At 56.8% G+C, this 16373-nt stretch overlaps 3 protein-coding genes across 3 annotated transcripts; 2 read left to right on the forward strand and 1 right to left on the reverse strand.

Annotated features, from left to right (window-relative positions):
• Nucleotides 1-185: 185 nt before the first annotated feature.
• On the reverse strand, nt 186-1316 carry abnA-0 (putative arabinan endo-1,5-alpha-L-arabinosidase A; the record flags this gene model as incomplete). The annotated part of the gene is made up of 2 exons (XM_036643388.1): nt 186-884; nt 1047-1316. The coding sequence occupies 2 exons, from the start codon at nt 1314-1316 to the stop codon at nt 186-188; spliced, it is 969 nt and encodes a 322-aa protein (XP_036491381.1).
• Nucleotides 1317-9038: 7722 nt separating this feature from the next.
• Nucleotides 9039-12053, forward strand: CGCS363_v011540 (uncharacterized protein; the record flags this gene model as incomplete). Its single annotated transcript, XM_036643389.1, has 1 exon — nt 9039-12053. One exon carries the CDS (start codon nt 9039-9041, stop codon nt 12051-12053), a length of 3015 nt encoding a protein of 1004 aa, XP_036492074.1.
• A 3126-nt stretch (nt 12054-15179) lies between these two features.
• Nucleotides 15180-15882, forward strand: CGCS363_v011541 (uncharacterized protein; the record flags this gene model as incomplete). The annotated part of the gene is made up of 2 exons (XM_036643390.1): nt 15180-15221; nt 15340-15882. 2 exons carry the CDS (start codon nt 15180-15182, stop codon nt 15880-15882), a joined length of 585 nt encoding a protein of 194 aa, XP_036492073.1.
• Between the last annotated feature and the right edge of the window lie 491 nt (nt 15883-16373).

Below are 16373 nucleotides of genomic sequence, written 5' to 3' on the forward strand. Positions count from 1 at the left end.
CAGATATGTGAATGTAGTTTCCGCGCGGCAAAACAAAGAACAAACAATACGTTAATGCTGAACGTCGTACGGTGAAAGGTATATCAGTCCATTTTGTATATGCACTGGACTCAAATATTGACAAGAAGAATATAAACCACCATCACCCCTGAAAACTGTCGCCGTGTAAGTAGCCATCGAGACGTTTAGACGGAAGGCCAGCCTCCAGACCAAGAGATGACGTTCCAGCCAAACTGGGTCTGAGAATCGGCGTAGCCAATGTCGGTGTTCATGTAGTGGTAGTAGAGGACGGCGCCGCGCTTGGGGTCGACCAAGACGCCCTGGCCGCCGGGGGCGTAGACCTTGTCGTGGCTGGGGAGCAGGAGGGTGCCGCCGCCGGCAGTGCAGCTCTTGCCGCTCTTGTCGGTGTAGGGCCCGGCGACGGAGGTGGCGCGGCAGACGAAGATCTTGTACTCGTTGCCGGGGGAGGGGCGGTTGCTGTCGAGGCCGCAGCAGGAGCCGGAGCTGAAAAAGGCCCAGAAGGTGCCGCTGCGCTCGTAGACGAAGGCGCCCTCGACGGGCTGGGGCGCAGTGGTGTTGAGGATGATGTTGTAGGGGTTGCCGTTGGCCTTGACGCCGCCGTTGGTCATGGGCACCTGGAAGATGTCGGACCAGAAGGAGCCGAAGTTGAGGTAGTAGTTGCCGCCGGTCTGGACGAGGTTCGCGTCGATGGCGTTGTAGCGGCTGCCGGCTTTGGAGGCGACGCCGGTGGCGCCGTGGTCGGTCCAGGAGCCGTACTCCATCGTGGGAGAGGTGGCATAGCCGATGGCCGAGTCCTGGACGCCGAAGGAGGAGACGGTGTAGTAGAGGATGTACTGGTCACCGACCTTGTTCACATCAGGGGCCTATGTAAGAGCAGATTCGAATAAGTATGTGTAGCTTCCTATGGGCCAGTCTGGTTGTGGTAAGATGTCTTGGCTGGATGACATGTTCGTTTGTGTGCGGGGGGACGAGTTCATCCGATTTTGTGATAAGAGGAGGGGTTGTGAAACACTACTCCGACTTACCCAGAGATCGTCGTTACCCTTGAGGTTGATCTTGCTACCCGACGGGAGAGCAGCGCCCTGGTAGGTCCACGGGCCAACCAGGTCGGGAGCCTTCCAGATGCCGATCTTGCTGCCGGTCTCGAAGCGGAAGTAAGTGCCGTCGGAGTCGCGGCGGACGACGGAAGGGTCGTGAGACCAGCACCGGCCGGAGCAAGCGCCGGGGTTGCCGTAAGCCTGGATTGTGGCGCTTAGCAGCGCAGCTGCGAGGGAGAAGACGGAACCGAAACGCATGTCGACGAAGAAGAAAAGCAAGCGGCTGAAACGAGGGTGGTGGTGGTGGTGGTGGTGGATTGGTGCGAAGAGAGAGGCCGGTGGGAGGTAGGGGAAAGCCGAAACAAACGACGATGGGAATGTCACGATACATATACCGCCAAGCACCGGGACGAGATCAACCTGACAGCGGTGGATGGGGCCGAGATCTCTCGTCAAGCAAATGCCATCGCTCGGGACAAGGTTAGAACCAGGTTGTCGGAGGGAGCATGAGGGACAACTCTCGTCGAAGACATCCACTGACCATCCCTATTGGCGGAAATTGCCCTCGAGGACTGGGAGACACCTGGGCTGGTGATGGGAAGACGGCAATATAGATGGAGCAGCCGCCAGGGAAGACTCCATCAATGAGATGAAGGGTTGGGCTTGAATGTTGCAGTCGTCCGATCTTGCATATCTAAGCTCAGCCTGCCGTGGGCCCGGTTTAGACTCGAAAAGTGCTGGACCGGGGCCGAATGAGCAATGAAGGACGGGCAAACTGTCTGGGCTAAGCTTTCAAGGCGACATCGAAGAGCCAGGAACTGCCGTGCGTGCCGCTGACAGTGGAGAGAGACCGGGAAAGAAACAGCTAGGGGTCCATAGAGACACAGACCCAGGAGGGGGGGAGGGGAGGTTGAGTGGACGGACGACCCGGATAGGGCAGGAAATGCGAACTCTCGTCGTCCCAGTGGTGCGCATGAGAGCCAAGCCGCATGAATAAGAGCAGTAGCCGCGGTGCGTTTGCTGTATATTCGCCGTGAACTGGAGCATTTTGGGGGGAAACATGGAAATATTGGGCCTCAGTGACGGGAATTTGGGGATTGTGAAAGTTGGGGATTCCGAGTGCCGGCTCTGCAGCATGCAACTCTACATGGCCATGTGCAGCTTGTAGTCGTATCAACGAAGCCGTCAACCCCAGACTTTGAGCTGACTTTCCCGTTTGTGTTCAGACGGGCAAATCGTTACCGGCGCTTGTGCTGCAGCAGACATCACAAGACGATTCCGAGTGCCGCCTTGGCGATCGTGCCTGCGTCGGGAAGCACATGAGGTGGCACACCAAAGGTCGCTGACAGCTCGTCAGATGCAGCTCAAGCGCTCGAATCAGGTGGGGGAGGATTCCGGAACATTGAAATTGCACGGGTTGAAAGCCAACGCCAGTTTGCGTTGAAACTCTGCATCGAATCCCTCTTGGCTGGGAGGAGGGCGGAAAACTCCTCCAAAGAGAGGGCTTTTTGCCCAGTGCAGTCCACTTGCAGGGGGTGTTGGCCATTCTCAAACGCGATAGACTCGGAAAAGCACCGCATCCTGGGGTCGGTTTTTGGGACTTGGCCGGCCGCGGTGGTATCGTATCTGGAGCCGAGGAGGGTCCAGCACGAGGGGAAAGGGGGCAAATTAGTGGCAAAGACAGTGGTTCTTCTTTATTCTTTTCTTCAGAGTCCTTCATCCCATCTTTTTTTCGTCTTGTCTAAAGCTTGATTCTCGAATGGTTAGTTATATGTGGTTCTCGCTGTTGATATTCGGTTGACAGGACCGGATCAACGCGATCACCGCTGATGATCAGCGGTGCTCGGAGCTTTGGGTGGGTGAGGGGGAAAATTAAGCTCTACTCTGTTTTATCGCTGCACGCACGTTATTCAGTGGAGATTGGGAATAACGTGACGGCACATCCACGTCGCGGACCGAACGGCAGCAAGTATTCCCGCGTGAGCCGGTCGATAGATTGCTCTCCTGACTCGGGTTTACGTTGCTGGGATGGGTGCGCTTTAAGTCTAGGTTGTGTTCAGTGACTTCTCAAGATGGGTGAAGCTCTCACGACGGACTACTCTACAAACTCGGCTTCCACTACCGAGACCGAGTTCCGGAGGTTCAGGAGTCGAGTGCCACTTGGTGCATGTCTGAGTGATGGAGTTATCGTCGGTCACTTGTCGATTTTGGGTGCGGCGCTCGGGGAATCGGGAAATAGAATCGGGGGTGAAGTGGATGAAGATGTGGGCAAAAAGTGTGGGCGCCGCGTGGGTTTTGCATGAGAGAAATACTCCTAGGGCCCCTTTCGGTCGGAATTCTGCCCTTTCCACCTGGCCAGCAGGTCGTGGGCGGAACGAGAGGAGGGCGGAGGCCATCGTTGGTGCCGTGCACGCGGGCGGCCCCCATTCCCCCAGTCCGCCGTTTCCTGGCCCGCTGTGTCCAGACCGGAAGTGATCATCGGGCTCTCCCGGAAGAGCCCCGGGGCGCGGAGGAGATTGCGGTATCCACCCGGAGTGCCTATGAGCGGGAGCGGGGACACGACGCCGGCATGCCTCGGCCCAGTCCGGAGCAAAGTGGCTCTGTCCCGGGGCGTTCTCCGGCACTACCCACCATTCTATCTCCCCGGATACATTCATCATGATCATTGTCCCCCACGAACATCGATGCGTTGACAGACCGGCCTGAAAGTTGACTCATTGCGGTGAGTGCAGCGTGCAACGTAGCAGACGCATCGCAGGCATGAAAAACCGGTGATGGCATCGTAACAGACCACGTTTGCGAAATGGCAATCATCGCTTACAAGATTTCTTTGTTGTGAAACGAAGAAACGCCCGCTGGAATGCCAAACACTTGCAAGCGAGGGGGATCTGGGCCGTCGCAGGATGGTGATGCGGAGTGCATGAGGGGGGCAAGCAGGAGTCGAAAATGTGACAGATGAGAAATTGGCACGGAGGCTGGGACAGAGGTGCTCGTTCAGTGCAGTGCTGCTGACATTCCCATGTTTCTCTGTTGGTTCCTCTCGCCAGTCAAGTCTGCGGGCGCAAATCGGTCGATTCGCCGCAGTGCTGCAGGAACAGAGTTTGAAAATCCGAAAGAAAGAATCACAGAGAAATTGCGAAAGGCATCTTGTCAATTGCTAGTCTCAATGGCTTTCCTTGCAAGTCCCCGTTGATCACCCTAAAGGGCTCGCCATGTGGTTGGCAGACGATCGGCGCGGATGCTCTGGAGAAGTCTGGAAATGAACATGGGCAGCAAAACGTGGTTGGGCGGGCGCGGGGCGGCGTGGGAGTGGCACAGAGAAACAGAATGTCTTCGGCTTCTCTCTGGCGTTCTGCTGCGGCTTTCCGCGTCGATGGAGGAGAATGGGAGAGCATGGGATCGGATGGGAGCGACGAGGGGTGGAGGGACTCGGAGCCCGACGCTCTGGATCCATTACGTTACGAAAAGTTGTCAAACTGGCCCTGGCGTTCTTTGTTTTGTAGCTTATCTTGGGACGGTGGGTGGTGGCTTGCCAAGCAAAGCAACCTCATCGGTAACCTTGGTTGTAAGTATTAACTTCAGTCTTACTCACCTCTCACCGGCGGCGCGGCGGGGGGGGAGACGATGCTACCTCCAGGCCTTGGTCCGCACGTACGGGATGCGACTTGAACCCTTCCGGCCGTGCTCTCTTTCCCTCGTCCGGTGATGCCCATTGTTGTTTGGCCTGTCTGCCGGGGAGCGCGCTCAATCAGACTGACGACGGTGGTGGTGCTGGTACTCTGCGAAAGCGTATGTGTTCCTGCACCGCCCCCTTGGGCTTTCGGTGATCCTTCAACAACGGGCAGTCTGCCTATTCGTGCCTGGAGAACAAGATGCTTGGATCACCAGGGGGGTCGAGGGTCCTTAGCAAGCCACTATCTTCCAGCATTCACTGAGTTGACTGATCCTCCGGCCCAAGAATGACAGCCCGGGCCACGAGAAGCGGGCGTTCAAACATCTGTTCTTGCAAACAAGCTCCTCCACGGGCCATCCGTTCAGCCCAAGTCAAAGAAGACAGAACGCACAGAGGGGAGGGCCAGCGATGATGACGCGGGGCCATGTCCAGGACCCCTTGACACGAGCGGCGGGTGGGGGATGCAAATTTTGGAACTTCCAAAAATCCCATTAGCCAACGGGGAACTAACTACATACCTTCACCGGTGGGCAGAAGCTGGATGGCAATGACAATCAGGAGGTGAGGTGAGGTGAGGTGAGGTGCGTCCTCTGCAGCATGGCAGCCCCAGAATGCTCCCATCTCTCACTCGCAACGCGGAGACCATGCTTCTCGACGATTCCCCTTTTGGGCCGCTGATCCGGCTCTAGTAGTGTTGCTTTCCGACGCCATAAAGTCACCACCGGCCGCCACTCCGGGAGGAAGACCTTGCGAAGGGTAAGGTGGTGGTGGTGGTGGCCGTCCTCGCCGAGCTCACGCGATGTGGCGTCCTGCGCGTGCCATCCGCCCTCGCCCTCGCCCTGCTCTGGAACCCAGCATCGAAGGATTGAAGCCGATGTCCGCGGATCCAAGCACCATCTCAAGGGCCAACAGGTCGGTCGGCCGCAGTACTCCGTAGTAGCAATTGTGGTGCCCCTGGTATATAGCGGAGAGTGCAATATCAAGGATTGTTGGATTGATGCATGCACTGCGCATGGCACGGCAGGGTAGTTTTGGGTGCAATGGGCCACCAGAGGCGATGGGCCGATGCAAGAAATGGGCAGCTTCTGGATGGGGCAAATGAAGCGATGCAGTGGAGGCCGGCGGAGGGCAGAGAACACTCTGGACAGAAGATGAGGACCGGCCGTTCGGGCATTACGTGCAAAGCAGCCTTGGGCCGTTCAGGAAGTTCACTACGATCCGTATCATGGGGATAGGGGTTGGGCGGGACGGACGGCAGGGCTGCAAGGCCCGTGAGTGTTGTCCAGGCCGTTGGACGCCGCCGGTGGACTTTGGGAACAGGAAGATGACGGCCGACTTCACCTGCATTAGTGCGGCTGCCAGGGGCATGCGGGTTTGCTGATAAGGATGAATGTGCGAGCTCAACAACGGACACTGGACTGGACTGGACTGGTCTGGTCTGGTGTTGATGAACCTGCTCTGGTGGTTTGTGAGGCGAGTATGGCGGAAGAGGGAGAAAAGGGGAGGGGAGAGCCAAGGACACACAGAGAGAGACAAAGAACATGGAGATGATGAGTGCAACAGCTGCTGCTGTTTGCGTCTTGGGGACTGGAGGGATTGTCCATTGCGATGTGCAGCAGCAATCCAATTGTTGGGCCCCTCTTACACTAAAGTCCTGGGCAGACGACGACCAGGGGGTTTTGCTGTATTGATGGAGTTGAGTTGCATCGTTGGACCCTCGGCGATACGGTCCCTGAGGATACGACCCAAAGGTTCGGGTTATTGAAACACATCGGCAACAGCATAACTGTGTAAGGCAGGCAGTTCGCAGAGGGAAGCCTCGGGTGGAAGGACGATTTCCTCTGTTTGGGGGCCGATACGGAGTAGCATGGAGACCGGGGACATTTTTTACATGGGTTGTTTTGTCGCTGTTGGTAACATTGAGTGATGGCTGTCGTCGTCGTCGAGACGGGATGCAAAAGAAGAGGCGACAACCATGTCAAGGTTTTACGGCGACAATATGCAGTAAATTGCCGTTCAGCAGAACTGAAAAGCCAAATCGAATTGGGCCACAGACGGACGGCTGCCAAAGACGGGCCGCGTATTGTCGGACGGTTTCCCCCCTCATCAATTTACCAATGTCATTTCAATCAATCAATCAAAACCATTTGGCTCAATCAATCAATCAATCAGGCGTGGTCAGCAAAGCGGTAATCAATCACCAAAGCCAGCCGGGGCCTGGATCCTTTGTCCCAGTGTGCAGTTCGCTGGTGCTGCTGGGCTGCCCTTTTCGCAGTGGTTGATCCTTGTCCGGCTACCGGGACCCCTTGCTGGCGCAGAGCTGCCGAATGTGCCTATCGGAAGCGGATTTTGATAGCATTCTGGCTGACGTTTAGTTGAGGTGAGCGTCTGTCAGAGAGGCTTTGCCAGTCCAGCGACTGATGAGTGGTGAACTGCAGATGAGACGACGGGAGACTGAGATGCTGCTGCAGGAGGAGGCAGCGATCCGTCTGGTCGACGGCATCCCGTCACAGTGTCTCCAGTAAGACCGGTTGAACCAATGCAATGCAGTAAAAGCCCCTCCTCGCCGTCGCGGGACCCATGGGTAGGGCAGCATTGATCAAGCATCCATGGTAGGATCAGAGTTCAACTACTGCAGACAGGCAGAAACGGGCTGGGGGTTGGTTCCGCAGGCCAAGACATGATTGACCGAAAAGAAAGTGGTTGTCTTCCCCAGGCATAGCATGCAGCAGCCAGAGCAGGTATTATGTGCTAGTATTCAGAGTACGAATAACCGAAGGCAGGTAAGGTATGGACGGCGTTGGATGCCCGGTTCAGTATGGTATGGGTATGGTATGGTATGGCACCGACGGCGTTGCTTAGTCTTGGGTCCATGACGGGAGCCAAAATGTGATATCTGGGGGACATATCCTCCCACCACACGCGGCCTTCCTTCAAGTGCTGTTCTCCGCGTCCTTTGGTTCTTTCCGTTTCCTTCCTTCCTTCCTTCTGGTTTCTTGGCTTTCTGCTGTTGTTGTTTCTGCGACTCTCCAGAGACACGGAGAAGAGGAGAGAGAGAAGGGAAGAGAGAAGAGGAGAGGGCGCGGACTCATTTCGGTCGTCCGAGGCCCAAGACCATTGCTCTCCCTTACCGAGCCGGCAGCGCAATAGCGATACGCAGCGGGCGCAATCGACGTACAACACGCACACCTCAAAGACGCTACGGAGTCGAAGGAATCCTGCCAGGCACGAGAGGCCTGATCGGTGCCCCGAACGCAGGCCGCAAACATCTGCGATTCTGCATCATCGAAGACATATCAACCGAGCACGACCAGCCACGTTGGAGGGAGGGCCTTTGTCGAAAGGTAAGGAATCATTTGTGATTCTCTTCGGCCGTCTCTTCTTCCACCCATATACCTACCTTGCCTGTATCCCTCCCATTCGACACACGACACCACACACAGCCATACGAAAGAGACACACGAGTCCTCTCCTTTACACACCCGACGCGCATGCTACCTACGCAACACACGGAACACATAAACGCGATATCCGATACACACAAACCTCCAGATTGGCAATTCGTGTTGGTCACATTGAAAAAAAAGAGGCGTGAGCTGATGAGGCTGCCTTCATAGGAACAAAACAAAAGAAAAGCAAAAAGCGCCTCTGGCCACCAGTCATCTTCCGCATCCGCCATCGCCATCGCCAGCGGGCGCAACAGACGCACAAGACGCTGAAGCGGGCAACCCTCCAGAGGCACAGCTGCTGCCGATTGGCCCTGGCGGCGCCCTCCAGCCCCACACGCGTCCCCCGCTATCCCCACCTCGGCCATCTCGGCGCCTCTCATTGGCCTTTTCGTCCATTTCTCTTTCTTATCGGAGCTCTCTCATTGCCCGATTCGAGAGTACGTACCCCTCGCTTAATCTCAGCTTTCAGGGGACCACCTGCTGCACCTCTGCACCTGCCTGCACCTGCTGCATCTTTTGCAAAGGTGCGCCTGCCTTTCTGAAGAAGCCCACCTCAGGTCCAGGCCCCTTATCTTATCGCCCACATAAGACCCGGCCGCCGACACGCCGTCGCGCCGTCGCTTCCCGTACCTGCCTTGCCTTACTTAGGTCATAGGCCAAAGGATAGGCCATAGGTCGCCATTGTCGTTTCCGTCGTCGGCCGTCAGACTTCACCTCGTCATCTCACACGTGTCTGGCTGCTCTTACGGCTTGAACCCCAGACACCGGGGCCCCCCGCCGCCCCCAGTCGGCTAAGGTACTCTGCCTGACTGCTCCCCGTGAGCTTCATCGCCCTGCTTTTCCCCCGCCGCCGCCAACATGTCCGGCCGGAGCGCCTATGTGCGCAAGAAGATCACCCAGACCGAGAAGGACAAGGCGAGAGCAGCCGCGAATCTCGGCCCTGGAGGAGTAGGAGTAGACCCGAACGACTATGCCATCCCTGACTTTCCTCTCCCCCAGACCGGCGCTTCACTGCCCGTTGGCACTGGCATCGGAACCACCAACGCCCGCTTCCTCAAGTTCTCGGAGCCGCCCCGCGATGTCAAGGTCGGCACCCCCAGCATCGGCAGCGGCAGTGGGAGCAGCGAAGGTGGCCGCCGAGACGGAGCTGCCGGCCCTTTGGACGACTTTGCCTACGCAAGGGCAAGGAGACCCACCATCAAGACGGAGGATGTCTCCGGCATCGAGAAGTCTGGCCTGAGGAGCAGGCTGGACAAGAAGAGTGAGGATGTGAGGCGAGGGCTTGCCAACACCTTCACCTTCAAGCGCAAGAACAAGGAGCCTGAATTCCGTCCCGAGTCTGTCGCCACTGTGAGGCCAGGCCAACACCATGGCTCTGCACCCCTTTCACCCACCGAGCCCGAGTACACTTACGAGCAGTTTAACATGGATACCATGCAACAGATGCAACTGCAAATGCACATGCAACAACAACATCAACAGCAGCAGCAACAACAACAGCAGCAACAGATGCGATATCAGGAAATGGACCTGCCCATGTCACCACCGCCAGCCTCAAAACTGCCACCCGTGCCGACCACGCCAGCCATCAAGCGATGGATTGGTGCCGGGAGACCAATCCAAAGATGGAACAAGCTTCGCAAAGACCCCGAGCTCTGGGACCCTAATGGAGACGTCTTGGTCTTCTTTGGGCACAAGGGACAAAACCCGAGGCCGAACCCTTCGTTCAGGCTGTCGTCCCACATCATTGAGGCAACTGAGTCGAGGTATCTCATTACACTACTTCGCGAAGGCACCACGGAGGAGGATATTTACATGCCGCCATCACCGCAAGGGGCGCCGCCCATGCTGAGGCCACACATGGGTCGCGGTCAGCCGACACCACCAATTTCTGAGGATCTTGGAGAGGCCGACGGCCAGATCTCCTACGAGATGTACTTCCCTACGCCGGCGAACATGACCAAGGTAGAGCAGGTCCGGAGCCAGATTACGACAAGGAATGTGTTTGCCCTGCTCTACCATGCATCACTCGTCGGGTTGTCCTTGTACCAGGCCCTGTCAGATCTTCACATGCGACTCGACGCGTACCTTCCACCAGACTCAGACAACGTCGGCATGATTCTCAACTACCTGTCTGCTCGAGGCATCGACGATGTTCGCAACGACCCAGAAACGGCAGTGAGCTTGCTGGCATGGTCGGAAGGCCAGGCAGTGAGGTGGGAGGAAGGCTGGCGGGAGAGCTTCCTGCACTGCGCTGGCATGTACAGCCAGCTGGAGCAGTGCGCTGATTTCAAGGAGCTCACGCCCATTACCAGAGCGCTACTTGAGCGTGCTTGCCTCGAGACACAACTTCGAGTGCAAGCCGCCGAAGAGCGTCTTGCAGAGTTCCAATACGGCGACATGTGGCCAGCGGGTATCAATGGCCCGTCCAAGGCAGCGGCAGACCGCCTGCAAAAGTTCTTCCTCAACCACTACTCACGAGTCCACGGATGCTGGCCGCCAGCACCGACAGCAGGTCTTCCGGACTCGGAAGGAGAAGACATGTGGCTCACAAGGAACGTCGCACAGTTGCTCCAGAAGGATTTCGGTGCCCTATACGACTACCTCGTCAACCGTGACATTACTTGGGACATGTCCGAGGCTCGCTCAGGGCGAAAGTGGATGATGCAGAGCGATAAGGACAAAGGGTTCGATGCCGATATTGACATTCCCATGACGGACATGCTCGTTGAATACGACAACAAGCTGCGCTGCCCGCACATCCCGCACCCGTATCCTCTTGTCCCGGAGTCAATCACTCCGGCTCCCAGCCCCAAGGACTCATCAATGTTCAAGAAGAAGAACGCCCCCACCAACAATAGAGGCGGTGCGTTGGAACGACGAGTGCAGTTGGCATACACGGAGGCGACCAACATTTACATTCTGGGATCGGACTTTACACAATCCGACCTCATTGACGCATTCGTCAAGTTTGAAAAGAGCGATAGCATTACCGAGGTGGACCCCGCAGTAGCCAGACGGGGCCGTTGGGTGTTGATTTATGGCATCCTCCAGACCCTGGCTAGTGTTTCGGTGGACGCCCCCAACGTTCGGTACCGAGACGACGTCCCTTACCACCTGTCCCCGCGCCTGAAAGGCACCAGAGTGCCGCCTTGGAAGGGATCAAGCACACCGGACGAGGCGTCGCATGAGCTGTCGCATTGCTGGGTTGTGCAGAATACGTGGAACAACCAGAACAGCAGCGGTGCAGAGAGCTCTGAAGGGGGCTCAGGCAACACCAGCCCCATTCAAGGTGTCGGTCGGCCCTTTGCCTACACGCGGGCTCCACCGTCTACGACGTCGCGGGGCTCCGGATACCAGACCCCGGCGGCCCGGTCCGTCCACTCGGCAGGGTCTGCACCGCCATTTAGCTCTGCGTACAGCGTTGTCAGTGAGAGCGACACGAACAGCAGCATTCGCACCCCGGCCTCCCACCGCCCCGCGACCAACCTCCGCCGAGCGCAGTCCCGGGACAACGCCAAGACGCTCGGCGGCGGGCCGGGCAGCATGCGCAGTGGCAGCACCTTCGGCATGGATCGTGGCGAGGGCATAGAACTGCCGGTTCGCAGACGAGACTTTAGCGCGGCGAACGATGGGAACAGTTCTCACGGTGGATATGCGCGGTCGAACACCTCGAGCCATGCTCACCTGCCCCTCTCTGGTAGCATTACTGGGTCAGGAGGGTTCCTAGTGCTCGACGACATGGTGGACTCGAGGAGCTCGAGGAGCGGCGGATATGGCCGACAGGCGCAGCGGGAGAGTGTCGAAACGGACAGCATGTCGCCGCGGATCCGAGACTTTGACCTGGACGTGATCGACGACCATGAGCCGTGAAGAGGCGAGTGAAGTGAGGCATGTGGAATGAGCCAGCCAGGTACGACGGGATGACAGAACCATGTACGTGTAAGGGGATCTGAAAGGAGGATGTTTTGGACGCAATCTGGGCAAGCGGGATATGAGACGAACGACGGATACAAGGTTTCCTCGATTTATTACCATTTCACTTACGAGGCTCATGTCACGATAGACCCAAAAGTTGGATGTAGCTGTATTTACTAGAGTGATACCCGGCGATTGCAGGTCCCTGGTGGTGTTTGTTGTAATTAGTGCAGTGTTGCTCGTTAGAGTTAATTAATGCCCGATGGGAGTACTGCGATTGATTGTGCTCCGCAGACGGAGCAAGGTGACGGATCACTTTCCCACCCCACATCATGCGTGTGCATCTCTGGGCTGATTGACAGATCACCATATCAGACTTTTGATGGTCGATGCTAGGGATGCGCGCCGTTGGGAGGCGAGGATGCATTTGTTGCTGACGTGGACAAGTCTGGGTCTGAAGATGGAAGGATAGGACGGCTGGCGACAGGCCGGTGATGGACGAGGGGACTGGACGGGGCCTACTCATGGGGTGTATAGAGTACGGAGCCCGGTAGTGTGTCGGTGAGGCATCAATGGGCGGCGGACAAGGAGGAAACGGAGCTAGAAGCGGGATCGCGGTGGTGCATCGCATGGCATCGACCCCACGTGGAACCGCGTTGGGCCGTAACATTGGGAACACCCAGTTGGAAGACGGCGGCGGGCGGCGGTGTGGAGATGCCGCGGACGGGTCCAGAGCCGTCGACGGCCGGGTGGGTTTTCTGTAAGAGGGTGCCGTGGGTGCTTGGGTGAGACGCAGAACACTTGTGAATCAGTGGACAGAGTCGAACGAGTCAGTGGAGTGGTGTCCGGTTCCAGCCCAGCCACCTCATCGGATCCCCGCTATTCTTTTTCATCCTGTTCTTTTTTTGTGGTTTCACCGGCGGTGAGGGAGCATGACGGGAGTGTTTGTTTCGAGCGGGAGTCTGTGCCGCGTAAGAGAGACGAGGACAGGGACGAGAAGACGAGAGAGAATGCGCATTCACAGCGATGGGTTTGGTCATGGTGCGTCTCATTATCCGCTGTCGCTGGTGGTTTCTCGAATGGTGGAGTGGGGGTTGCTCTTGTCATTGGCTGGTTCGTCTTGTGAGCACCGGTGTCAAATGGTGTGTTGTCACTGCTGGCCGGGAAACCAAGGCGGTAGACTACTTGGTAGCCTGGGTTGGTAGCCTTGGTGGCAGTAGTGTACCTTAGTGGTGGTCAATCTGGGAAGACCCTGAAACGAAACGGGAGACGGAGCGAGAGAGACAGGAATGAATGTCGGTCGCAGTGTTTCTTTGTCCTCGAGACGATTCTAGACCGTCAACGGTGTCGAGTACGTATCTGCGTTGGACGGGGTGGGCATGGGTTGTGTGAATTGGCAAGATGCCGTTGGGCAGAACGGGGGCTGCTCTCCCGGATTGACAGGGCCGATGGACAGATGATGAGCGCATCTCTCCCAGGTGCAAGCAAGCCTTGATCTGCTATTGCCATGCTGGATGACGACGGCGTACAGGCAGATGGATGCAGTTTGGCTGAGGTGCAGAAAAGAGGTGCGACTCCTGGAGCTGAGCTAAGCTAAGCTGCCCTGGCAATTGGGAAATGGGAAATGGGATGCATCTTCGGAAAGTAGTGGTAGGTGTGGTGGTGGTGGTGGTGGTGGTGTTCCTTCTTTCTGAGTGTGGCTGTTGCTCTTGCTGTTGCTGTTGCCGTTGGATGGGGGACCGAAAAAGGAAGCAGCGACTGCCGATCCTCGACGTCATAGCACATAGCAACCGACGCAGGGAAGGACCTGTCTGTGTCACTGTTTGACGGCGGTTTGCGAAAGAGCAAAAGCTCCGTGGGTCGTGGGTGCTATTGATGGCAGCCGTCAATCCTTGATCGGAAGGCCGTGCTCGCCTTTACTTTCTCAGCCCAAGGAACTGCTGCACCGAGCTGTCCCATGTTTCTCTCTGTTTCTCCTTCTCTGTGTCTGTCTCTTTGTCTGTCTCTGTGTCTTCGTTCCCTTTCTCTCGCAATCCGCAACACCGCTATGATGCTGTGACCAGGAAAAATCATTCAAAGTCAACACCAACACAGACAGAAACAAAAACAGACACACATCAGGCCGCCTTACCTTGCCTTGCCGCTATTCGCTGCCCATCCCATGCAACTTCATCGGTCGTCGTCGACTTCGTCAGTCAGCAGCAGCAAGCCAGGCAGCCCTGTCCAGCCCAGCCCGCGAGCAGAAAAACTGGGAACCATCCCTGCCACCTCTTTTTTCTTCTGCTTCCGTTTCCCACCTCTGCAGTCTCTTTCGACGATGCCACCATCTCCAGGGTCGCATCTTGCAGACCGGTGCATTGTGCATTTGCAGCCAGCCAGAACAGCCTCCAATACCACTCTGTATCTTTTTCGCTTCGCTTCACCATCCATGACCTTGACCACTGTGATCCAGCCCAACCACCCCCAATTCCACCTTGCCCTGCTTTGCTGCCCTCGTCCACCACTACCTACCTTACGCAACTGCGACTGCGACTCTCTTCTATTTGCTGCCCGTCCTTGCTTGTCATGACTTGCTGACCCCCCGTCCAGTCCATCCAATCCACCACCACCTTGACCTGCATCCGCTAACATTGACACATTGGCTTTTCTCTCTCACACCCGACACACGCCAAAGAGACCACCGCCTCGTTGACGCACCTCGAATCTGCTGTTGCGGCGCCGGCATCCAATCCGTACCTGGCCCAAACTACTTAACCACCCCCATCCCAACCACCCTCCTTCGTCCGAAGCCCTTCTAGAGGTTCTGCTTCTTCTTCTACCTTCCCGTCCCTCACCCTTCCTCCCGACCGTCTGTCTCACTCTGCTCCGTGTCAGACAGCAGCACCAGCAGCGTCCTTCCCCGACAGCTCCTGCGCCCTCTCGCCGGACTTTCCCAGTCTCCAACTAAGCATTGTCCGCCCTCATCGGCCGCACTACCGTCGCAAGCGCATTCGAAGCGCATTCCGTCCTCGCCAACGCGTCGCAACTTTTTGAGAATTTAGCGCGCCCTCGAGGCACAATTCGCCCATCATGTTGTTCGCAATGGCTTTCGCGGGAACGCGATTCCTGCAGATCGTCACCTTGGTAAGCCTCTCACTCACCTCGGTTCTCTCACCTCACCACCAACCCAATTCTCGCGACAACTTGCGACCACAATGAATTGAGAATGAGAAACAAAAACATCTAACATGCTGCCAAACAGATCCCCACCATGGGCATGCTCGCCTGGTTCGTCGACGGCTTCGTCAAGGCCAACGTCATCGTCCCCAACTCCATCCTCGTCCTCTTCATCGTCTCCGTCCTCGCCCTCGCCTGGGCCATCTTCACCCTCTTCAGCTACCACCGCAGCAGCGCAAACGCCCTCTTCGTCGCCGTCATCGACCTCGGCTTTGTCGGCGCCTTCATCGCCGCCGTCTGGTACCTGAGGGGCATCAACTGGGTTGACTGCACCGACCTGTCCCGCAACGGCCAGTGGACCGCAAACTTCCCCGGCCTCTTCTCCATCTCCGGCCCCCGCCTGAGCTTCATCACCAACAAGCCCTGCGCCATGCTCAAGGCCTCCTGGGTCTTTGGCATCATCAACTGCATTCTCTTCTTCTTCACCGCCGCCCTCGCCTGGATGCACGGCGACCACCTGTCAAAGAGCTACGACCGCAAGTACTACCACCGCGGCCACCACCGCCGTCACCGCAGCCACAGCCACCACAGCCGTCGCAGCTCCCACTCCCGCCGCGTCTATGTCTAAGATGACAACGCGGGTCCGACGAAGCGCATGCGACATGCGCAAAGCTATAGAATGAGAGAAAAATGTGTGATGAGATTATATACTATACCATGGAATGACACGATTAAGATGTATGGGAGGAACTTGTGTGTGAGAGAAGAATTTCAAAGTTGATTGCTGAAAGTAGCAACAGCCTGGCGTATTTGTTGGAGGATGGATCTATTCATGATGACGAATCGACGACCTTGAGTCAATCCTTCTCTTCCCCGTCTCATTTTGCACCATTGTCTTAATATTTTCCCTACCCTCGATGACGATGCATCAGTCTGGCTGGACCGATCGAGCGTCTTCTCTCTCATGTACACAGAATGAATTTCCCGACCAGACAATGAAGAAGAAGAATGGACATGATCATGAAATGAATTGGTATCCCGCCGCCCCCTTTCTATGTGACCCCGTGTGTTCCCTCGCCATTTTTGTTGAACTTTTGAAAAAATAGAAACCGTCGAAGG

The sequence above is a fragment of the Colletotrichum siamense genome (genome assembly GCF_013390195.1).
Source record: "Colletotrichum siamense strain Cg363 chromosome Unknown KSG_Cg363_contig07, whole genome shotgun sequence".
NCBI classification, from domain to species: domain Eukaryota; kingdom Fungi; phylum Ascomycota; class Sordariomycetes; order Glomerellales; family Glomerellaceae; genus Colletotrichum; species Colletotrichum siamense.